The 25557-nt window shown below is 28.4% G+C and overlaps 3 protein-coding genes across 3 annotated transcripts; 2 read left to right on the top strand and 1 right to left on the bottom strand.

The window, feature by feature from the left end:
* Window positions 1-606: 606 nt before the first annotated feature.
* Window positions 607-5657, bottom strand: LOC113849022 (protein NRT1/ PTR FAMILY 5.1). The gene is made up of 4 exons (XM_027478549.1): window positions 5463-5657; window positions 4881-5098; window positions 2917-3473; window positions 607-1785 (listed from the first exon to the last, which is right to left on the bottom strand). Exons 1-4 carry the CDS (start codon window positions 5566-5568, stop codon window positions 903-905), a joined length of 1764 nt encoding a protein of 587 aa, XP_027334350.1. The 5' UTR covers window positions 5569-5657; the 3' UTR covers window positions 607-902.
* Window positions 5658-19945: 14288 nt separating this feature from the next.
* On the top strand, window positions 19946-21510 carry LOC113848977 (peroxidase P7-like). Its single transcript, XM_027478452.1, has 4 exons — window positions 19946-20164; window positions 20354-20545; window positions 20652-20817; window positions 21069-21510. The coding sequence occupies exons 1-4, from the start codon at window positions 19952-19954 to the stop codon at window positions 21452-21454; spliced, it is 957 nt and encodes a 318-aa protein (XP_027334253.1). The 5' UTR covers window positions 19946-19951; the 3' UTR covers window positions 21455-21510.
* Window positions 21511-24620: 3110 nt separating this feature from the next.
* LOC113851424 lies at window positions 24621-25320 on the top strand. Its single transcript, XM_027481891.1, has 3 exons — window positions 24621-24731; window positions 24826-24919; window positions 25036-25320. The coding sequence occupies exons 1-3, from the start codon at window positions 24683-24685 to the stop codon at window positions 25187-25189; spliced, it is 297 nt and encodes a 98-aa protein (XP_027337692.1). The 5' UTR covers window positions 24621-24682; the 3' UTR covers window positions 25190-25320.
* Window positions 25321-25557: the final 237 nt, after the last annotated feature.

The raw sequence follows: 25557 nt of genomic DNA, 5'->3' as shown, positions 1-25557 counted from the left end.
TTAATCTCAGTTTATCTCTCTCCCTTCTATAAAGGAGGGCATTGAATAATCTTCATTATATCCTCAGTTCAAGTTTTGTAAAGTTTTCAATTTTGAATTGAGATTTTTTTGGGCACCTTAAGATTAGGATTAAAAGGCTGAAAAACCACACCTCTATCAAATATATTTTCACATAATTTTTGTAATTTTTAGTAAAATTTATTCAATAATAAATTATATATTTAAAAGACCGTATTGAAGAATAAGTTGCTAATATTTTTTTTTCTGAATAAACGTTTTTTCTTTTTTTAACGTAGGTGAAGATGATCGTATTTCAACTTTCAAAGACGTCTCTCTGTTTCAATTTAGCATAGGTTCCGAGGGCTCTTCGTGCAAACCATACCATTAACTTATGACACGATTATTTGTTTTCATCAATCTGCCAATGCATTAGGTTATATATCTACCTGAAGGACTTGAATATTTTTCACCATCATTTGAATTTGTGAAAATTTTAATCCAACACGCTCTTCTAATTAGATACATTGTTTAGTTATTTGAAATATCTCTATTCCTTAAATGAAAAAGATAAACTTCAGAAAGAAAGGTTGAAACATTGCATTTGTAAATGAAATTCTATTAGCAAAAGCAGGGAAAAGAAAAAAAATCTTAAATTGCACACATATTTTACTAACTAGCACACATGGTGCAGGGAGGATATTAATCTATAATTTTTTCAGAAATTCCACACAAACTTGTGTATCTGAATTTATTTGGCTCCAACTTAACTTATAGGAGGGGCCAACTAAATTCAAAGAACAATCATTTATCAGTTTGGCGCAGAATCTGTGAAGAAAATTTTAGGTTTAAAATATCACTACTGGTTATTTATATATCATGCCCTACCACCCTCTAACTAGTTTTCATACTTGTAAACCAAGAGAGGCATCCAAAGTTGGGTTTCCCTCCATTTGAACACAAAGGCCCTCTTTGACCCTTATTGACTCCCTCTTATAAATATATCTACTTGAAACCCAAAGAAAAACCACCAAGTTGACACTTGACAAGACCAACAAAAACCCATAATAGTAGTCCAAGTGACAATCATTCAAGTTGTCCCCTATCCAACTCTTTTTCTCACCCCTTCCTGATATTTTATCAACTATTGTCACCAAAAAACTGTTCAAGAAGTTCCCAACACCAATTCCACTTGTGAAGAATGTTGTTCCAAGACTTTGCATGTCTTCAGGGGATTGATCATAGAAGAATTCTAACAATCCAATGGCATTGAACACATCTGCTATTCCAATTAGAACATATTGAGGTAACAACCAAAATATGCTCATAGGGACTATATCTTTAGGACCAGCTATCTGATTTTCTCTTATGACATGTATTCTTCTAACTTCTACTGCATAAGCAATTGCAATGGCTATGATCTGGATTGAAAATCCAATGCCAAGCCTTTGAAGCAAGGTGATTCCTCTCGGGTGTCCGGTTTTCCGGCGCATGAACGGCACGAAAAACCGATCATACATTGGCACTGAGAGAAGCATTGAGAGAGTCACAAAGCTTCCAAGAGAGGCTGATGGAATCTTAAAACGAGGGCCAAGGTTTCTGTCCAAAGTAGTGCCTTGTTTCACAAAAAGTGTGTTGATTTGTGCCCAAATGGTGCTTGGAATCAGTGTCACTAGCCATACAAGGACCATACCAAAAATAAGCTTTGCTCCTTCCACTTGGGTTACAGTTAATGGTGCACTTGAGAAACCAGTGTTGTCTTTTTTAATAGCAGCCTTGTCCAAAAACCTGAACAGTACACAAACTTTCACTATCTAACAAAATTGTTGCAAGTAAAAAATATTTGTCATTGTGTAGCAGTGGAATTAATGTTCCAATCTTCTAATAATGGATTGATCTTATGTGTCTCTCTATGCACCAAGAATGCAAATGAGGACCATACCGTGTTTTGCATGCAAGATGCTAAATGGTTTGTGATAATTAGCGTTTGCAATAATTAGCAACAGTGGTGTATCTGTGGTCACAACTGTGACATTTCGGATATTGGAGAAACAACTTGGCTGAATGATAGTGACTAGTCATCAAAGAGGGCCTCAAATGTGCATATGGAAAAAATTCAATGAGACGAATGACATATAAGGCCTCAAATGCCTCATCCTTTTGCCTCAAATAGTGGGTTCCCTGGTTATGCACACAAAATTATACTGAATAAAACTCCCTTTGACTGCTTCAGAACCAAGAGATTTTTAAAGGGGGAACATGGAATCTTTAGACATGGACCCTTTTCTAAATTCTCTGTCAAATTGATGGGTTAGGTAAAGATGGAAAATGCCTTTCCGAGATGCTTCCAAATTTTACTGTATGTTACCCCACTAGGCCACTACCACTAGAATTATTAGCCCCGCAATCTAAAACAACCCACTTGTGTGCAATTTGGGCACCATAATCTTTGAAATTGAAACATTGCACAAGTTTCTTCTTTCCTTTTGTTTTTTCCGTCCTTTATCTAATCATTAGAATGCAAGGTGCGAACATATTATATGAAAGAAATAGAACATGATCCCATCTATTTTATGTTATTTTTTGTATGCATTCTTTTACATTACTTAAAAAGTTTTTTTTTTAAGACGCATTAAAGCAAATAACTCAATTAAATATTTATTTAATAAAAATTTATCACACGAGTTCTTTTAATATATTTGATCATAAAATTACTAAAATAAATTTAAAAAATGTTAAAAAATATAAGTCAATTTTATAAAATTTAATAAGCTTTACTAAGCTCTTTGGTATTCCCATCTCGCTCTTGTCACCCAAATATTTTATTTTATCATATGTTTTAAAGGGTGTAAAGGTGAGTATAAAAGAATAATGAGAAGTGAACATATTTTTACTTAAAATAAGAGTAACTAAGCTCACCTCAAAGCTGGAGTGTGATAGACTTGCCGTTTTCCACTATTAACATAATGTTGCATGTCATGCTCATAAAGATCTGAGGGGCTACTAGGAAGTTGGAGTTTTCTATTTCTGAATGCTGCAATGGGGACATGAATTAGGTCCCTGGCAGGACTTTTAGAGGTTCTCACTTTGTGACGATATATGGGTGTGCCGATATAGAAAATGACTAAGGACAATAGAAGACCAGCTGTAGGAATCCCATACCCAAGTCCCCATCCTAAGTTTTCTTGCATGTATACCAATCCCAAAGTGGCAATCAAAGCACCTAAGAATGAGGTAAACATCCACCAGTTGAAGAAGGAAGCTTTTAGCTCTTTCTCACTGGGATTGAAGTCATCAAATTGGTCAGCACCAAAGGTTGAGATATTGGGTTTTGTTCCCCCTGCCCCAATTGCCATTGTGTAAAGGGCTGTGTAAAAAAATGCAATTTGTGATGTTGAAGCTTTGTTGCATATGCCATTGGTGCATCTTGGCCTCAGGCTTTTGAGTGACACAGCTACAGTGAGAAGAGTCATGCCCTGTGATGTGAAGTGTGCATGAGGTGGTTTTCTAAACAAATGTAAACCCTAAAAATTATATATATATTAAAAAAAAGAAGAATTAACGTGACAGTCCTCTTTTGAGATTAGAAACATGATTTCAACTTTCAACTATCATGCATAAATACATGATTCGATACAACATCGTTATGCCACAAAATTTAGGTAAAATTAATGAAGTCACTATTTTAGGATTAATTATGATTTGTACAGCAATTTTTTTTATCACGTCATATCACTTATACGTTTAGTTAAACGTTTGATCCTCGTAAAAGTTATACAATTTAAACTTTATTTTTATATATTTTTTAGCATTTACAAATTCAAAATAATAATTTATAAAAAAGTAAAAACTATCTCTTAACAAAATATTTTATAAAAGTTAAATCTAAATTGTTTAACCAAATATAAGCATAAAAAATAAGAATATTTGGTTTTATGTACATAAATTATACAAAGTCTTTTCCTTTTCTACCACTCTTAAAATTGATAAAGTTATTTTAATTTTTAAAAAACTATTACTTTTAACATTTAAGATTAAGTTTAACTAATTAATAATAATAATAATATTTTATTAATAAATATTTATTATACTCATGATCTTAATATAATAGATGCATTTTTTTATTTTTAGATGTTTAAATTCAATTAAAAACAAATTAAAAAAACCCTAAAAATTTAAATTGTGAGAATCTCTATCGATCATCAATTCAAGGTTGAGGTGAGGCCAAAATTTCATGGTGGGGCTATATAATCATAAATAAATTGTCTTGGACTAATTATGACATTTGACAAATCATATACACAGCAGCGTAGCGCCCCACGAGTAAAATAATGGAATTAAAGTCCAAACAGGTTTCGCAAAATAAAAAAAAAAATTGCATTATTATTATACATTTTTTATAATTTCTCCGTTATATCAACTTATTTAATCTCACTTTTTTTTTATCTTTCTCCTTATTGTAAAAGTAGTTATAAAAATGGATTTAAAAAATAACTATATATTAACAATTGGGTGTTACTTTTGTTTGTGTTACTATATATTATATTATATTAATAGAAACAATTTTATTGAAATAATATATATATATATATAGAATTAATATATCAATTAACATAATATGCATCATACTGTTAATATATGTTATATTCACAGTTTAATTTCTTTTAAAACAAATATTATACAAATTGAAATTACTTAATTTTAATTTTTGTTAATATGAGGCATTTTTTTATAATGTCTCCTCTACTTGTAAGATAAAGATGATGAATTAATGTAGACACAGCTCATCATGGAGTAAAATAGAGAAGTTCCTTGCTTCTAGATAGACTCTTGATTTTATACTTTAAAGAGAGAATAACAGTGGAAGATCTTAATTAGCTTACCAAGACATAAACGAGAGATGAGAGGGTGAAAGTCCAGAAGCGACCCAAGTAAGAATCTGCTATGTAAGCCCCAAGAATTGGTGTTATCCACACAGATCCTGACCAGTTATTCACATTCCTCACTGATGAAACAGTATCTTCATGAAGTTGGGTTGTAAGATAATTCACTAAGTTGGAAGCAACTCCATAGAAGGCCATCCTTTCAAATGCTTCATAGCCTAAAATATTATGCAATTTATCACTTGATTATCACATCATGCTATGACTCCACAATAATCACCATGAATAATTCTTCATGAAGTAATATACTATAAGATAGATTTCAGTTTAAACTAAATGAAAATTGAGCCAAAAACGTGCATGGGAATCAAAGAACAAGAATCATAATTGGAAAATAGGCTATAATTTGCTCAACAATCTATCATCAGCATATATAATGCAATTAAGGGTCTACAAATTTATTCTCCTTTTCTCCAGAGAATAAGCAAATCTTCAAGGTTGGAGAGAGTGAAGATGTAAGAAAAGCTTACACGTTGAGTAAAAATATTGGTTAGAATATGTACGAAAAACTAATGTGCTCACCAACAAGAAAAGCACAAGCCTTCCATTTGCCAGTTTTAGATTGAACTGCTGGCTCGCCATGGAAATCAACAGTGCCATCTTGGGTGTAATCTGCTTTGGCTTCCATTAGAGATATTGCATAAAAAATAATAATAATAACGAAAATAAGAGCAATATATAGTGATATTACAAAGAAAGCAATAAATTGAGAAAGAGATCGCTGCTAGAGAAAGCGGAGGTAGTAGCTATATATAGAGAGTAAAATTAAGCTTTCTTATTATCATAAGTTAAATTATGGTAAAGTCTTCTTATGCAGACGACCCACCACGGCATTGTTAAATTAATGGCTTAATTCTATTTTTTTACCCTTAATATTTTAATTATGTATAAGTTTAATTATTCATATCTATTTTTTAATTATTTAAATTAAATTCCTTATATTAAAATTTTATTTAATAAATAACATAAATATAATTGAAGTATGAGATATCATTGATTTGTATAAATTAACGAAGAATATATATAATATTTAAATAAAAAATTTATATAAAATACAATAAATTTATTTCTTATTTATCATTTTAATGAATTTATATAAATCAGTAATATATTATATTTTTATTAATTATTAAATTAAATTCTAGAGTTAATAACTTAATTTATACAATTTAAAATTATAAAAATTAAATTAGTTTATAAAAATAAAATAAAAATATAATTAAACATAAATTAATTTATTCTTGCTTTCCTATTAATATATAATTTTATAGTAATACTGAAAAATAGTTTCTTGTTATTGCCCTTCAATTGTAATTACAATACACTGTCCAATTAATGGTTGAGATTGTAAATAAATGTACATATCTGTGTAAAAATTATAAAAATATTAAAGTTTTAATTAATGATTCATTTTTGTCCCTTTTTACCTTATCAGAGGACTCAAATTCTTTCAAAATTTTCCCCCTTAAATTAAGGTTTTTTCAAATCATTTAAAGTTAATTATGGTGTATGGATATAAATTTTAAGCTTATCATATTGTATGCGCTTAATTATAATAAACGTAGTTAAAGCCTACAAAATAACTTCATTTTTTGCTAAGCTTGAGCTTGATTGTTCGTACGTATTATGCATAAGAGTAAGAAAAAACAGCTTAAAAAACAGTTTTCTTTAAATTACTTTTTTATGTGCCATAGTATATGCAATTATGCAAACTATGCTTCCTTTAGTGGAGTTACGTTTTTTCTAAATTAATTTTAATACACTAACTTTAAAATCTTACAATTGACACTTTCAAAGTTTCAAAAAATAATTAATACGCTACAGTCTATTTACAAATCTTAAGTAATCACAGTTTAATTAGAAAACTTGACCCATTTTTTTTTCAGCTGTCCAACATTTATAAAGAATATTACGTCTCTATTCATAGTTAATATAAAATATCTTAATGCATTCAACTATTTAAAAACATTTAAATAATCACAATTTTTACTTAAACTGTTTAAAATATTTAAGTAATCACAATTTTTAATTTTTTAATCTGTCAAACTTTTCTGAGGAATATTACATGGAACATCCTATTTAAAAACACTTAAATAATCATAATTTTTACCTAAATTCTCCATAAAATCTAAGACGCATTAAGATGATGAGTTACTGTATAAAATAAAATAAAATAAAAAGAAGGATAAGGTCAAATGTCACAAATTTTATTAGTAAGAAGGCAAGAGAAAATATATCGTTGTAAAAGTTGTAAAAAGGTACGTATGTTTGAAGTATAATACATGATAAAATCTACTATGGTAATCTGGATGATCGAGAGAATTTGATACCTTCTCTTACGTATAAAACAAGTTAATTTTATATAAATTGATAATATAGTTAGTAATTTAATTAAAAAAATTAATATTTTCTTATTTTTAAAATATTAAAGATATTATAACTGCTAATTAAAAAAGGTATAAAATACCATCTCATGTTATGTTGATAAGTAACACAGCAAACTATAATATATAGTTTTCACTAATTTTGTAACGAAGGAAGAAAAGTCGCTTCCAACCCATATATATAAGGGAGGGAGAGTAACATTAACCACACACTTTTTAATACATTATTTATGATATATTTTTATTATTAATTAAAATTTATTAAAAATTATAAAATTTATTTAAATTTCATTTTTTCTTATTTTTAAATTTCATTTCATTTTTAATTTTTTTCTTATTTTTAGTTTTTAATAAATTTTAATTAACAATAGAAAATATTATTAACATTCTTCATATATAATGCCCCTTATAATCTTTTTTATAAGAAATAAAAGATTAAATCACTGAAACTAAAGAAAGTAATTAAGTATGTTTTATTTTTTATAAATATAAATTTTATTCTAAAAATATCTATAATATTAAAAAATATAATTAGTAATTTGTATATTTAATAATACTAATAAAAAAATAATATAAAAAAATTAATAATTAATGTATCTTGAATCTATTATTTATTTTTTATAATAAAGATAAAAAAAAATATTTTATTTTATTTTTATAAAAAAAAATCAGAAAAAATAATATATAATATAGTGAGTGGATTATAATATCATTATCATTAATACATCTCAAATACCGATTTAATGTATTTGACAAAATTTTTACTTGAGTTGTATTTAAATAAAATATACTTTACAAACTACAGTTTCTACGTGAGTTACTAGTCCTTAATTAAAATCATGATTTATAAGTTATAATGTTATCATATATACACTTCAAAGCTTGCTACCTGCTATAAGCAATGTAACGTGCTACTACATTTGTTTGAAAAAAAAAAAACATTAGAGAGATATTTATGAATGAGTAATGAACAAATTATATATATAAAAAAAATTAAATATTATATTTAATTTAAAACTTTAAAACTATTGAACTGAATTTTTATAATTTGTTCAATTTCTTTATTTTAATATTTAATGTAAAATTTTTTACTCATTCTTAACTTCATCAATATTATTAATTTATACCGATCAATATTAATTTTTATTCAATTAATTCTATTTAATCGGCATTAATCTCATAATTCTTCAAGAAGTGGCATAATTCAAAGTAACTTATGAAACTTAATTAGAAAGAAATAAAACATCTAATTTGGGCTGAAGACTGAAGTGGATAGAGACAATAACATGTTTACTAAATTCAAAATGTTTATATTTTTTTATTCTTCTAAAGTTATTAACTATGATGTTTAAGGGAAACCTACTTTACCATGAAAACTTTTTTTCCTCTCTCTCTCAATCAATTTTGATATTTCAGCAGAGAGATAGACAGACACAGAAAGAGAGACAAGAATAAATGTTATTATAAAAAAAAAAACTCTACTGAATTATAGCTATTCAATTAAAAAAAGTTTAATAATGTTTCTGGTCTTCTTATTTTTTTTTAATGTATAATGCCGATTCCTCAGTAATTTTTTTTTTACTATAATTTAATCTCCAAAATTGTTAAACTGTAACTTGAGTCTTTTTGTCAGTTTTTCTTTACATAAAACCCTTGAATATTTTTCTTATTCAAATAAAAAATAAGAAAGGAAATTATTTAAAAATTAAAAATAATAAAAGTGAGTAAAATTTAAAATTTTGTACGGTGAGATTAAGATTCTAAATGATAAAATTTTAGTATTTTTAAATTAATTTTATATAAATATAATATTTTAATTAGTAAATATTTTGAGTAAATAAAATATTTTAAATAATTTAATAAATTTAATTCATGTAATTCTTTTAGAAAAAATAATTAAAATGTTTATTTTAAGTAAAACAAAATTAAGAGAATAATTTAATTATAATGATTAAAAAATCTAATATAATAGTATCCATTAATCCACATCTATTCATGGTTTTTAATACATTTTTAATTATTAATTAAAATTATATATATATATATATATATATATATATATATATAGAGAGAGAGAGCAGTATCTTCTCATACTAGTATAAATATAAAAACTCTTATATACTTTTATATTCAATGTAAATTTTTTATTTAACTTATATGTAATGGCTAGTAAAGTATTAAAATATAATTCATTATATATAAATTAAATAAAAGGTTCAGATTGAGTGTAAGAATTTTTAAACTTATAATATTGTGAAAATATTTTTTCTCATATATATATATATTATTCTTCCAGATTTTAAATTAATATTTTTCTCATATTTTTATATTTTTTAATAAATTTTAATTAATAATTATAAATATATTATAAAGTATATATTATTAACATTTCTCTAAAATACAAATGCAGGAGCTATATTCATGTGGCACAAGTTGGAGGTATCGAACATGGGATAGAGTACGTTTCTTGACTTTCTTGCTTTTAATTTGAATTGAAACAAATTGTTCATCTGTACGCCTTCCTGATTCTCACGTACTGGATGTTTATTATTTGTAATTTTGTTAGTTAGATAGTTAAAAATTAATATCGTCTATAACATTTTATTTATTTTTTAATCTTGTTTACAAGTATACGTATTCAAAATAGACTCAAAAAATAAAAGAAAATAACTAAAAACTATTCTATAAAATTGTTCACAAAATATTTTTGTAAATTTTTATTTCATGTTATAACAATATCAAATTTTGCTGAAATCTGGGTTATCTTGAGGAATCTGCCATGAACGACTATTTTTAAAATTTTAATTTTTTTTATAATTTAATATCCAAAATTATAAAACGACTCTAATCGATCACAGCTATATATATATTATGAAGAACGAAAGTACCTACAAATCATGGATGCTACTTTGGTTTTAACAAGTAATAGCTCATGTGTGTCTTGACAAAGTTATATAATTCACCCTAAAGCATTTAAGAAACACGACGATATTGATTTATGAATTAAAACTAAAAACTTAATTCAATTTTCAGAATTAGGTTTTAAAAATCCTAGGTTTAGAATAGTAAAAAAATACACCCAAATCTTTCTTTTTTATTGTGACAAAATTCAATGCAAAGTTGATGTTACATAAAATTTTCTTTTATGGATAGCTATGAAAGTCACAAAGAAATTAACGCAAGAAACCAAAATTTAAAGCTTGAAACAGTAGTTAATGGTAAATTCCGATAAAATAACCTAGATTCCAATAAATTAAGAATGAGATATACTATCATTACAATGGAAGGATAAACTTGAAATTACAAAAATATCAATAATTGTACTTGATTGACTCAATAAAGCATTGAAATTTGGAAGCTTCGACAAAATAAAAGGCCACACAGACAAGGTTGGTGGGCACATAAGGGCCTTGGGTTCCTCAGGTATAGGGTACCAATTTGCACCGACCCATTATCCCTACCATTGTCATGCATATCACATTATCAGGATAATATCACTTTACCTCGTGGAGGATCTTTGACTGAACTTTTAACACACTATATATAACTTAAGAATAGGTCTAGTCTACATAAATTTATCAATAAATGTTTATCAGGAAAGAAAATAAAAAAATGTTTTTTTAATAAATTAAACAACTTATATAAAGTATAAGTTGGTTTTAAAATATATCATTTTTTTTACAAAAAGAAGGTATTAATCTCATCGAGAAGGATAAATAGGAAACATATATTTGCTCCAAATGAGTTTTTCTACACTTTTTCCTCCTCACACCCCTCTTACAATGTTCCTTCTTTGCTTTGAGTTTTAAAACTATGGATTTAGAGTTTGTTAGATATTTTAAAATTTTTCTTTTGACCATTTAGAAGATCTTTTGGGATGATTTATATCAAGAATATAAAGGAATCTGGTGATAGCCACGTGGATGTGGTGATAGGGTGGGCATGTGTACATATACGAAAGCACCAAGTTGGTACCAAGATCCTGTTTCATCAATAGAGGAAACCAAGAAAAGAATTGATGATGATAATTGTAAGAGCAATTTGTATTGGACGTTTTTCTCATTTCTAGGTCCTAGCTAGCATTGAGTTTTCCCATCGTTCCAACTCAGAAATCACAACGTACGACCTATAGTTTTTACTTATGACATAAACATTGCTCAACAATACTGTCTTGCAAAACGTAGTGGACCACATATTGTTGGGTGCATAAATGCAGGTCCGAATGTGATTGGGGGTAGCTAGGTTGATATTTTGTCAAATACTCAACGCTAAGAATCTTACTTGTCAATGCTATATTATATACTTCCACATTGATTGTAAATCAATTTCTTAATCTCCTTCTTGTAACTTATTAAACTATAAATATTTATGTTAAGTTTGGTGGGTGAATGAGGTTAGAAAATAGAAAAGTATAAGTTGATTTTAATTTATATTATTACTTCATTTTTTATGCTTATAATTACTTATAGATAACTTAATCTAAACTGACTTGATAATTTTTTTGTTCTCTCAGGTGGGTCACTCTAGCTAAAATTTATAGGTCTCATATTCTAGCTACCACAAGGCTATATCACATATATACAGATTCTTAGTCAGATGATGAATTCACACTGCTATTTAATGGTCCACCCATTACCTTTGCAAGCTAGGCCATTAGACAATTCATTCGAATTAAGTGAGTGTACAATTTGATCAATAATTGAGGTGTATATGTATATATCTTGTACGTGTGGTATTGAGGATAAACAAACACTGCAAGAATCTGTGCCAAGGATTTTAGTGTAGGAGACCGGCATATTCTTTAACTTCTAGTTAAATTCAAGTTAATGTTATAATCATCACATGGTGGTGGGAGATCATATTATATATGTTGTTACTGTCACAAAGGGCAAAGAATATATATCTGAGATGAAACCTGCTATAAATAAGGTGTTGCATGGCAATGAGGGCAAATACCTCAATGACATAAACCCTTCCCAAGACCGAACCGCTAAATTTCTGGTCCTAAATCTAAGAATGTGTGCCCTGCTGGCAATGGACATTGAGAAAGAGACTGAAAATGACTAGTTCTATGTCTGATATTGGAAGAATACAAGACAAAAATTTGGACACACCCCTTTAAGGACCCGCCTTCAAAATTGACTGAAAAAGCATCATCATCATCATCTACAGCATTCTAGCTTCCACTTGAAAACGATTCCCTAAGAAAGCACACATATCAATGGTTTGAATACCATGATAATGAGCTTACAGCTGGGGCTGTCATGCAAGAGTCTCCTTCACTAGTTGGAATTGGATTATTACTATTAGTTGGTTGCATATAATTAACGATCCACGTTAAGACTATTGTTATTGTTCCCCCTAATAGTGTAGTACAATTCAACAGTCAAATCACAAAGGATATGTAAAGTTTATTTAGGCCTTTTTCATTTGGTGCCAATCATTTTGGATGCGTGTGGTTGTTTGTTCCTCGTCAATTGGTAAGCAAATCAGCATCTTGAAGAAATTAGAGTAGAAGAGAAACGGTATAAGATTAATATAACGAACAATCAATCATGGGTGACATCAAATTGAGCAGCATATGCAACTTGAATCGTTGGATGTGTCACAAAACATAGATAACAAGAGGGTGAAGTAGACAGCAGCATAACATTTTGTTTGGCACCCAAGGAATCGGTGTCACTTATAACCTTTGACATTCAGATTAATTATGAGAGGCGCGAATCAATAAATGACAGCTGGAAGATAAATTTTGTTCATACTCATCACAGTTAAGACCACATTTTATGGTACAAATATTTATAGAGCACACAGAATAACTTATGAATAGTAAGTTTTTATTAAAATTTTGTAATATTTAACATTATTAATGTATTAATTTTTTTCATATCTTATAATTTATGATAAAATTTTATTATATATCATGTTCTTATGATATATCTTCGTACATACATTAAAAAGGTTGAATAAATAAAAAGAGAAATGTTAGCAATATATTGTTTAATACACTCTTTATTATTAATTAAATTTATTAAAAATTATATAAATTTTACTTTTTCTCATTCCTAAATTAATATTGCTTTCTTATATTTTTTTAATTTATAATAAATTTTAACTAATAGTAAACAGTATTAGAGAATATATTACTAACATTTATCAAATTAAAAAAGAGTAATACCTTTAGTATTAAAAAATAAATTGTTGTTAGGATAAACAATTGATTCTTCTTGTAGGCATAATAATTTTTTAAAACTAGTTGAGTACAAAATATATTATTTAAAATTCATACACTAATTTTAAAATTAAATTAATTTAGACATTTATTAAAAAAATAAAGATTTTAAAGAAGTCTTAAAAATTGAAAAAGAAATTTGTTTTTGTGAAATAAGGTACTTATATATATATGCACCCTAAAACAGTGCACATTCTTTTTGAAGCTAAAATCATAAGTCCACATGTATTATTAATTGTCTGTAACGGTCGAGAATCAAAAGGAAAGGAATAAGGATGCAAATCCATATAGGTTCACTCTGTTCTTCTCATCCCTTTTGTTTGCAGAGCTAAACCTTCCCTTCCTTCAATTGAAAGCTGAAACTCACTTGTTTTCATCTCTTATTACTTGCAAGGCTAAGTCTTATGATGGAAAATAGTTGTAGTTGCAACAAGAAGATTTTTGCCAAAGGATCATCCCAATTGTTGCTTGATTGAATAAGAACTAGATTATAAATTACAAATAAATTCAATAGAGAGATAGATTAGGATTCGTTATTAAGATTAAAGAGTTAGAAATAAAATGAACAACGAGTTGTGATCTCTGATAAAAATACTCAAAGTTATTTTTTAAATGGGTCAACAATACCAATTTATTTAATAATCTAATTTTAAATTTTTTATTAAAATGTAAAACTGAATTATTAATATACTAAAAGAAATCGAATTGCTAAGTGTATGCGTATCTTTCTCCTACATTATTTATAGTGAAAGAAACTATTGTTTTCGATTCAGTCAACTAACCTTAGCCTGATTAATGACAAATTGTCGTAGGAAAAAGTGCAACAGCACACATTTGGTCTTTCCCATGTTTAGTGCACTCATTAGCCAATGAAAGATATTGGAAGCTCCACCCGACACATTCCTCCATTACCCACTGTAACCTTTTAAGTCATGTCCAACTGTGCCAGTGTTGGAGATGTTATATATCTATGAAAAAATAAAATTTATTAAAAATTCAAAAATATGTAAACTTTTGTTTTTAATTTAATATTTATCTCATATTTTTATAATTTTTAATAAAAGTTTCATTAATAATTAAAAATAGGTTAAAGAGTGTTTTGTTAGTATTTTTTTATGAAAAATTTATCTCTTCTAAAATAAAAAATTAGAATTCATTTATCATTATTTAAAAAATAGTTATATTTATAAAATGTTTTAATTTAAATTAAATATAAATAAATGTTTATCTTTTATTTTATACTATTTTATTTAAAACAAGCTAAAATTATTTATGGGCAATAATGTGTCCAATTAACTTATGAATTTGTGATTGCAACAAGAGCTGCTAAGAGGAGAGAGCAGGGGAAACGATGGTAACTTGATGTTGGAATATAAAGTGGGTAAAAGAAGAAAATAGAAAAATAATGAATTATGTAATAAAAAAAATGTGATAGATAAAATGAAAAATCATGTAAAATATAAGTATAAAATTATAAGAGTAAAAAAAATTTGCAAACACCATGAATTTTATTTTAAAAAGAAAAAAAGAACATTAAAAAAATATGAACACAATATTTTAAATTTAGCTAGTTTATTTATGCTGGAGTGTGTATATGTCGGTATATATATAATTATTCTTATTTTAAAATTTTATCTAAATTATATCTGTTCTTTTTTGTTAATCAAACTAACAGTTCAGAGAAATATTTAAAAGTTAATTGAATAATAGTGAAACATTATTAAAATGACAATAAATATTATCATTTATGCTTAACTTGGTAGATCAAACAAGATTTTTTGTACTATACTAACGTTTTGTTAATATATATTCTCATAATTGATAGTAAGGAATAAAAAAGCATTGATTATTTATCTTAATTATTTCAAAAACATATGTTTGAGTTTTTTAAGATGAAAAATATATTAATTTAATAATTTTTCTTTTGTTTATCTTTTATTATCATAAAAAGGCTTAAAGTGATGGGATATACATATCAAAGTGTATTTAAGAAGAATGAAAGGCACAACGTGTGACGACAAAAAAAAAAAGAAGGAGAAAGATAAATTCAACTAATTTAGACTTGAGCTATAGTGTGTACATTAATTCATATTTGTTTCTGGTTAAAATAGTTTTTTAGTCCTATACTTGACACAAATTTCTAATTTAGTCTCCATATTTTAAAAAATTATAAATAAGTTTTTATACAAATTTAGTTTCAATTTAGTTTCATTCATTACTTTTGATCTTAACATTATTTAATATATTTGCAATCTAGCTAATCGATCTAACATGGTTTTATATATACTTTACCATTTTAATTATTTTGCTCTTTAAATCAAAACTTATACTTTCATAACATATTAAAATACATTGTATATTTGAAATGGGTGAAGTATTACTAGATATTTAACTCCACAATTTATAACCACGTGAATCCACCTCAAATATATTCATTTAAAGGCAACTTTTGCTTCAACCTACTCTACCCCACCAATACATACTTCAAACTACAATCAAACTTTAAGCTTTAAACTCCATAGATTATGCAAAAGTAAAAACTTAGCACCACCATTATCGTAATGCAGCTTGATAACAATGTTATCATCTTGTACTTGTATACTAATTTTCTCATCTTTATAAGATTATTTTACTGTTTGTTAATTGTCTCCACTGCACGATCAAAAAATGATTCATCCACCCATTGAAAAACAACCACATCTCCATTCTTCCTACACGAACAAAATAAAACAAACATGAAAAATCTATAATAGAACAAGATGAAAAGATTATATTAAAACAAAATGAAAACACGATAAAACCATAAAAAAATAAAATGAAAGTACTAACCCGACAACTTACTTTAAAATTTGAACACCTACAAAATCTTCTTCTTGAATTTTGAGGAGTCTCATATGTGTAAATCTTCACCTGACCTCCACAATCTTAGAATAACACTATATTTCTCTTCCTTGAAGTAAAAATGCTTAATACAATAGTCTCCATTTTTACTCTTTTGCAAGCAAAAGAAGGAAGACTGGCATAGAAGGCACGATTTACACAATTTAATTTAAAAATTTTTTATTAGCATATTGTTTTAGCGATTTAATTATTTATACGTTGCATTTATTTTACATATTGACAATGTTCATAAACGATATTAAGATTGAAAGTAATAACAAAAACTAAATTAAGATTAAACTTATGTACAAAGATTTATTTATAATTTTTTAATATATATATAAATTAAATTACAAATTCATGTCAGAGGATTAAAAAAGTATTTAAACCTTGTTTTCTCCTAATTCTACTAAAGATTGTTATATATAAATTAAAGTAAAAAAATGTTAGCATAAAACTATAATTGAGATCATAAGTAGTTCGAATATTAATTTTAGTTTAAATTTTAGTAGTTTATATATTTAACTCTTATTTACAAATTCATGACTTTGTAAACATTTTAATATAATTAAGATGTATTTTATATACTTTTGGAAACAAAACATGGAACAATACAATGAATGGGTGGTTAATCTTGAAAACTACAATTGTGTACGGACGTATAATTTTCGTGGTTTTTAAGGTAGAATATTTTCTGGCTCCTTAAAAATTTGACCACCTTTCAGTTGATGTGATCGATTTTATTTTTAAATTTGAGTCTTTAAATTATTTTAGCATGTCAATTGAAATCAATTTCGTATATAACTATCAAAACATAGAAATTGTTGAATACGTGTACATATATATGAGCTTATACGAAAAATTGGTATACCATCAAGAACTAGTCCTGATTCATGTCTTGTTTTTGTATCTGAAATTAGATTCAGTTGAGGTTTATATTGCTTTGAATATCCATTATAAATACTAAATAATGATTTAATCTAGCAACTCTTTAGTAGAATAAATAATAAAACTGCTCTATTAATCATAGGTTGAGTATGGAATTAGCTCTAACACAAGTAACACTATTTATAGATGGGCCATTTATCGCAGGCTTAATCTTCTGGTAACTTTTAAAAGGCCCATATGGGTATTTTGTTTTTGGTATTTTTATACTTTTGGTCAATACCCATATTTGAGTCACTTTCTTTGAAATAAACGTTGGGTGGGCCAAGAAGTATTTGGGGTGCTTGCTCTTTCATACGTCCGTTTCTTCAATGTTGATTACTTAGTTTTAAAATGTTGTCTTGACCCAGAAAACGATGTAGTCAAGTTCAAAAAATGTAGATTATGTAAAAAAAATAATGAATCAGATAAATAACAATGAACACTCTTTCTCCATTTAAAAATTATTGAAAACAATATTCAGTTTTTCAATTAATGTAGTATAGTACAAAGAATGCATACAATTCTCCAAAGTTCGATTTTTCAAACAGAACTACGTCATTTTTTTAAAATTTTATCAAGGTATCTTATCTTTTATTTAACATATTCTTTATAAAACATTACTAATAGAATATGAGTCTAATAAGGTGTTGTTTCTGAATAAACAAATGAAAGGCCAACAATAATGTTAAATCCGAGACGCACGAAGACTATAGACAATCATATAGGATGTCAATAATGCTAAACTACCTTTCTGTTCAACCATACCAACACACAGTGTTTAACAATCAAACTATGCTGATCACCAATTAATTAGTAATTCACAATCAACTTTATATATAAATAAAAGACTAGTGGCTGAGAAATAATTGAGACCCATATATAATTTCACTTCAAAGAACAACTAAAATTTATGGGGTATTTGGTTTTTCATCATTAAGAATCTCTAAAGCTATAATTTAGACAAAAAGAATAGATATAAGAGACAAACATTTATTCTGAATAGAGAAAAGAAAAAGCATGGTGATGGTAATTAATTAATTGCGAATGGAGTAGACGTCTAGTTATAGCAGCTGTACAATCCTTACACGACAGAGAGACGTGAAATCGTGAATTTTGTGATTGACTGATAATATAATGAAAATGGTGGTGCCATAATAACACGCCAACCCCAGACAGAATGTGACTTTGCAGCTGACACTTGCATGCATGCGGCAATCAAGAAGGGCCGTTCAGTGGACAAATTATTATTAGGATAATCTTTGCTGTACACTCTTTTTTAGTGTAAAAGATAAGAAGATATATATATATATATATACACACACATTATGTAAAAGTTATTTTTATTTTTATTTTATATTTTATATTTGTAACTAATTTAAAAAATTGTTATACATATTTTATTTTTACAGAATGTTAACCGTTAAAAAATATTCTAATAATTTTTATATACATTTTATTCAATACAATGATAAAATATTAGTTAAATCTATTAAATTAAAAAAATCCATCTTACCATATATATAATATATCATACTTTTATCCAACATATGTCTTATGTATATTTATAAAATGTTTGACATAAAATTAAAATATATTGTTAATTAGATATTTACAAATTAAATTTAATAAATATTATCAAAACAATATTCATCAAAGTTATATGAATAAAATTAAAGATAATAAAATTTATAAATACTAGTTTAGTATAAAAAGTTCATTAATTATGTAAAAAATTTGCGATGTTTTTTTTTTTCATTTATCATGAACACACATATTATCTTTTGTATTTTTTAATAAATATGTTATACATATTGAAAAATTAGTATGCTTAATTTATATATTTAATGAAACTAAAAATAAATAATGTTTGCTTGTCTAGTAATTATTTTAATATAAGATAAGTATTGTCTAATTTTCTCGGTTATTTTTTGGAGTATTTGTTTTTAATGATTTATGATGAAAATAAACCCCATCATTCTTCACGTAAAGTTGTCAAAGCCATTCAATGACTCAGTCAAGTGATGCATACATTCTTACTTTTGGTTCTAAGTTGATCATTCACTGTCTCCCAAATAAATTGTGGGCCAAACCTATTCGTTACATGGAGTCAAGAAATTAAGATATTAAAACCCTCCACAGTTTATGCATTGCCATTAAGGAGCCGCATTGTTCGTTACTTGGAAAATCCCCGTTATTCATAACTAATCATCCGACAAGATTTTACCATTTAAAATCTGTTTTACTTAGTGGGCATATTCGTTAGATGCACTGAGAGTTGATCCACGTATTCTGTCACCTTAATAAGATGCGAGTACATACCATGGTTTTGTGTACCGAATATTATTTCAGATAAAAAACAATTAAGCTTATCAAATTAATCTAGTTAATCATGGCCAAAAAGAAAAAAAAAATTGACTTCCATAACATATTTTAAGCATCATCATGAAAAGACTAGCATTATTTTACTTTTAGCAAAAGCAACTCGAACGGGATTGGTTTCAATTAATTTTACTAATGTTATCGTACATTGCTGTTATAAAAGAGAACTCATCAATTATTTGTTTTATGCGTACTTTATGAAAGCTTAGATGGCCTCCTACTACTTCCTCTTGTTTGTTCTTGTCGCTTCTACTGCACTTTCGAAAGCAGATGCCAAAAGGAAATTATCTTCAGACTTCTACTCCAGGAGCTGCCCCGAACTGTTGCCTATAGTGAAAAAAGGAGTCATTAAAGCCATTAAAAATGAAACTCGCATAGGAGCTTCCTTACTTCGATTGCATTTCCACGACTGCTTTGTTAATGTGAGTGAGTAAATACATTAATTTGGCTTCAATTTATAGCACGTTTGGTTCAAGTTTGAACGAGTATAAACTTACGTTTACTTCAATGCTATTACTGGAATACACGTTTAAAGATTTTTCCACGTGTTTTCAAACACTAACTTAATCTTCTGCTTTACTTAATTTGGCTGTACTTAACACAATGACCAGGGCTGCGATGCATCAATATTGTTGGATGATACAAGCAATTTCATAGGAGAGAAAACGGCAGCAGCTAACAATAATTCAGCTAGAGGATTCGACGTGATTGATGACATAAAAGCCAAGGTGGAGAAAGCATGCCCTAGGGTTGTGTCCTGTGCTGATATTCTTGCTCTGGCTGCTCGAGACTCTGTTGTTTATGTAATATCTAATCCCAATAGTATTAATATCATAACCATTAAAAAGGCTTGAATCTTAAAGGAGCTAATATTTGTTTTGATGGGGAAATGCTTGTTGAAATTTACAGTTAGGAGGGCCTTCGTGGAAAGTAGGCTTGGGGAGAAGGGATTCTACCACAGCTAGCAGAGCTGATGCCAATAACTCCATACCTGCACCCTTTCTCAATTTAACCGCTCTAAAAGCTAATTTCGCTAACCAGGGACTCTCTGTGAAGAATTTAGTGGCTCTTTCAGGTACTAGGTATTAAACACATTAGATGACGTGTACCAAATCTCACCCAAATCAGGTACAAAATAAATGTTTTGTCAAGAATGTTTCTAGGATGTTTTAGATTAAAATTGGACGAGAGAAATTACGAGTGTTAATTAAGAGGGTTGTTCTACCTATTTACTTTGTTCAAAAGCTTTGCTTAGAAGAAGAGTTTGGCATGCTATACCCAAGAAATTTTTCAATTTTCAACTCACTCGGGTCTCTTTAATAACAGGTGGGCATACCATTGGCCTTGCTAGATGTGTACAATTCCGAGCACACATCTACAATGATTCCAACATTGATACCTCCTTTGCAAAGTCCCTACAAAGCAAATGCCCAAGAAGTGGAAATGACAATCTACTAGAACCCCTAGATCGTCAAACTCCAACCCACTTCGATAATCTATACTTCAAGAATTTACTGGATAAAAAGGGACTTCTCCATTCCGACCAAGAGTTGTTCAATGGCGGTTCCACCGATAAGCTGGTGAAGAAATACGCTAATAATACAGCTGCATTCTTTAAAGCCTTTGCCAAGGGCATGGTCAGCATGAGCAGGATCAAGCCACTCACAGGAAGCGAGGGCCAGATCAGAATCAATTGCAGAAAAGTCAATTAAACATTAGTGAGTGATATGGGTGCATACTTATATATTTTATCCATCTTTCTTCCAAAATATATATTTTATCCATCTTTCTTCCAAAATAATGTATTCTCCCGCTGCAAATCGAACTTGTTTATCATGAATAAACTGTGTCGTCTTATATGTCTAAGCACATAGCTTCTCATCATCCATCCCTGTAGTATATGCCATCAACACAAACTGCAAGATATATCTCATCTACACGAGATCATAAAAAAGCCACGTTAATTACAAATATTATCATGAACTTTTCCCAAGTCAATTAACTTATTAGTGAAATTATCAGGTTAAACTTTTCCTTTGATTCAACCTATTCATTAGATCATGAGCTTCCATTCTAACATTTTTATATCAGTGAGCCAAGTTGCATCATGGTATTCACTATGATATCACAAGTTTCCAGCTATACTACCAACCAAAAGAACATCAAAGGACTCAAGCTATATAGCCTATATATCCCAACGCATTCTTAGTCCAACTCATCAACAGATTCAACGTCCTCCTCTACCAGTTTAAATTCATCAATCTCTTTAAAGTAGGCCCTCTGTTTTTCGATAAAATCTTGCAGCTGAACATCCTTGGATACCTCTTGTTTGTAAGACACAACACGCTGCTTCTGAAAACTCGCAAATATGATCAAAGCTTTGAAAAATAAGAACCACATAGAATTTAAGGTTCATGTCAATTACCCTAATAAGTAAACACATCCTCAACACGGACAAAATTTCAGAATAGATTAAGCACTTTTTGTTAAGTAACCAAATCAACGTCAACAAAATTTATGTACCTTCCTTGAAGGAACTATTAACGTCTTAGCCTTAGACAGATCCAAACTTCTAACACCATCATTTTTCTCCCTGTTTTGCACGACGAGAAACAAAGATGACAAAAAGGAAATGTACGGTAGAATTTTAGCAAAAAAAAAATAAAAAACAATAAAAGTGATTATTAAACATTTGAACTTGATTCCATCAATCATTGTAGAATTAAACTTAATATGACTTAGAACAGAACGATAGAAGAGAATTACCGAATATTAGAGATCTTTGGATTGGCCCGTGCCTTCTTTTTATTCTTCTTCTTTTCATTCAAAGTATGTAATCGGCTGCAGAGTACAGAAATTGGCTCAGAAACATGAAGGCCAAAGGTACCTGACATGAAATCAAAGCATGGAAATCAAACTCTCATTAAATTAATTTTCGAAAGTAAAAACAATTATCATTAATAGTATAGTATTTTTAAGTTCGAATTAGTCTTGGCGTGCCCAAAATAAATCGACGAACGTGTAAATGATTCTACGAAGCAAGAATTAAAATGTGAAGTACCGCATCTGGTGACAGATTTGTTGAATGCGGGAGAAGACGAAGATGGAAGGGGATTGAATTTGGTAGGGTTAGGATTTGTGCGATCAGAAAGAGGCTTTCGTCTTGGCTCAGCAGCATTAGCGTTCTTCGTCATCTCCAACTCTCATGCGTTAAGTGTATCAATCAATCACTCACACTTCCCATGCCTTCTCTTTTCTCTATGGCGGGAAATTTCAGTTGCAAAATTGTTATAGCTGCTAAAATGGGTTTTTTTCTGCATGTTATTTAAAAAATTTATAAAAAATATAAAATTTAAAAACTTCGATTGCAATTTTTGGTACAGGCACAGATTCAAAGATGAAACAGTTAAAAATTATAAAGTATGAAAAATTGTTAATAACTGATTTTTAAAAAATACTTAAAAATAAAAAATCATTAACAATTTTTTTTAAAAAAAAAATAAAAAATCATCCATGAAAGTTTTCTAACTATTGAAAAATCAAAATTGTCATTTGATGGAGAAATAAAGCTAACTTTATTATATTATAAGTAAGGATTAAAGGTAACAGAGTTTAGGTTCAGTAGTTTGACAAAGTTAAAATTTTGATAGGGTCTCAAGTAATAACATATTGATAAAAGTTTAAGACTTACAAATTTCAATACAAGATTAAAAAAAAAGTAATCATTCAAAAGGTGCGGTCATAGTAGACGATAGTGGTGGAGGAATAACTATGTTCAAAGATAAAAAGTCATTAAAATTTTTCACAAAAGAAAGGCGTTGAAAAAGTTGCAATATTTAAATATTTAATTGATATATAAGATTCAAGATATTATTTTCCTTCTCGTACTAGATGGTGATAATTTTAATAGGCCATTTATTATTCTTTTTGCTTCGATACTTGTATATGATCCTAAGTACGAGAAAGAAAGAAAAAAATCTTCTGAAAAAATTGAAGAGTTTTTAGAGTAATGCTTGCACAGATTTATAAGTAAAAGTGCCTCTAATAGTTTTTCATATCAGTTATGAACATCTATGCTGTCACAATTAAATTTATTGCTCTTTACTTACATAGCTGATTTTCTTTTAATTGTATTTAATTATTTTATGTAATTTTTTAAATGATAAAAGAAATTAGTCAAATGATCATTGTCTACAGTAAACTTAAAGTTTAGGAAAAAGAGGCATTAGTATTTATTTTGTTTTAAATTTCAATCCTTATTAAAATAAATAGACAAATCTTTAAATTAAATAATAATAATGAGTCGATCCCCCTTATCTTAATTAAAGGTTTTAAAAAAATTCAATGCCCAACATAAAGATTCACATAATCTCATGTCAAGAAAAAATAAAAATAAAAATAAAAAGCAGTTACATATGTGAAGTAACTAATTACTTAATTTATTTTGGTAGAATAGGAGAAAGTTAAGGATTATTCTATTACTTTTTTTCACTAGTATCAATATTCCTTACTTGTTTATTCTTTTTAAATAGATTATTTGGCATGGATTGTTGGGTGCGGTGAAGACATAAGCGGTTTCATGCACCCTCTGAATCAGGACCAGAAATCAAAGAAAAATAAAATCCGTTGGCTCGCTGTACTAACCACATGACAGAAGACAGAGTAAGTAAGTAAAGCAACGCAATAGATGGACTGACAGCAAAACCAGCGTAAGTGAGCCTCTAGTTTAACCTCTTCCAACGTTCCAACCTCCAACAAAACACATACAAATCCAGGGGCCAACCCCACCTTTTAAAAAAGGCACAAATTTCAACATCAACCTCACCCACCCATCTATAAATATTCACCCCTTTATCTTCTTTCCCTTCACTACCAACTTCTCAAAAGCTTCAACACACTTTCAAGTTTAAGAATAATAATAAGAAGAAGACCGACACAACATGGAGGCAGTTCAGACGTGGGTCTCAGAGCACAAGCTAACCAGCATTGGTAAGTTTTATGTACTTAACATGCAACACAATTCTATATTAGATTTGAAGTTGGTGATCAAATTCTAAGAAATGAATCTTGAATTTCGTTACAGGGGCACTATGGGCCTCTGGAATTGGAGCATCACTCGTGGCTTATACGCGCACTAAGTCTCCATTGAAGCCTAGTCTCAGGCTTATCCATGCTAGGTACCTTTCTCACGTAACTTAATCACCATATTTTAGTTTGAACAACAAAAGCAACATGCTTCAATACATTTTGTAATTGTGTGATGAAAGGGTGGTTTTGGTACTTTGGCTTGCAGGATGCACGCACAGGCGCTAACTTTAGCAGTGTTGTCCGGTGCAGCTGCTTATCACTACTATGAGAATCGCGCTGATCAACCAAAACCATTCGCTGATGGATCTGCTCCCAATGTCACCCAGCTGGTTGAATGGCAACTCCACTGTCCTTTCTAAATTCAAAGTGAAGCTATTGGGGTCATGTTATCATGATGACCAGTGGTTAATTTCTATAATCTAACTATTTCTTTTGCCTACCAATTAAGAATATTGTTGTCTATTTTTATGTATGATCAGACACCAGAACGAGGGGGAGTAGCTATTGCTATGCAATATATATTCTCTCTGTGTTCTGAGGGAAGACTTCTAAATTATATAATGTATATATACAAGTTTCATTTTCTGAGAATTTGAGTGTTGATCTACTCATAACTACTCGATATTATAAATGGAAGTTTCAGCTTGAGTTGCATTATCCCATATAAAACCCCCTTGGGAAAATCCTCATGTATTTTATATCCAAAGGATCCTGCTATTGACTAACA

This window comes from Abrus precatorius, unplaced genomic scaffold (genome assembly GCF_003935025.1).
Source record: "Abrus precatorius isolate BTA unplaced genomic scaffold, Abrus_2018 Scaffold9, whole genome shotgun sequence".
NCBI classification, from domain to species: Eukaryota; Viridiplantae; Streptophyta; class Magnoliopsida; order Fabales; family Fabaceae; genus Abrus; species Abrus precatorius.
This window is presented reverse-complemented; position numbering and strand designations above follow the sequence as displayed.

Excerpts from the sequence above, each read along its gene's own strand:
- LOC113849022 (XM_027478549.1), bottom strand. The coding sequence starts at position 5,568 with ATGGAAGCCAAAGCAGATTACACCCAAGATGGCACTGTTGATTTCCAT. Across the intron at positions 5,099-5,462 it reads GGCTTGTGCTTTTCTTGTTG|GCTATGAAGCATTTGAAAGG; the intron begins GTGAGCACATTA and ends ATAATATTTTAG. Across the intron at positions 1,786-2,916 it reads TATCACACTCCAGCTTTGAG|GTTTTTGGACAAGGCTGCTA; the intron begins GTGAGCTTAGTT and ends TGTACTGTTCAG.
- LOC113848977 (XM_027478452.1), top strand. The coding sequence starts at position 19,952 with ATGGCCTCCTACTACTTCCTCTTGTTTGTTCTTGTCGCTTCTACTGCA. Across the intron at positions 20,165-20,353 it reads TCCACGACTGCTTTGTTAAT|GGCTGCGATGCATCAATATT; the intron begins GTGAGTGAGTAA and ends CACAATGACCAG. Across the intron at positions 20,546-20,651 it reads CTCGAGACTCTGTTGTTTAT|TTAGGAGGGCCTTCGTGGAA; the intron begins GTAATATCTAAT and ends TGAAATTTACAG.
- LOC113851424 (XM_027481891.1), top strand. The coding sequence starts at position 24,683 with ATGGAGGCAGTTCAGACGTGGGTCTCAGAGCACAAGCTAACCAGCATT. Across the intron at positions 24,732-24,825 it reads GCACAAGCTAACCAGCATTG|GGGCACTATGGGCCTCTGGA; the intron begins GTAAGTTTTATG and ends ATTTCGTTACAG. Across the intron at positions 24,920-25,035 it reads CTCAGGCTTATCCATGCTAG|GATGCACGCACAGGCGCTAA; the intron begins GTACCTTTCTCA and ends TTTGGCTTGCAG.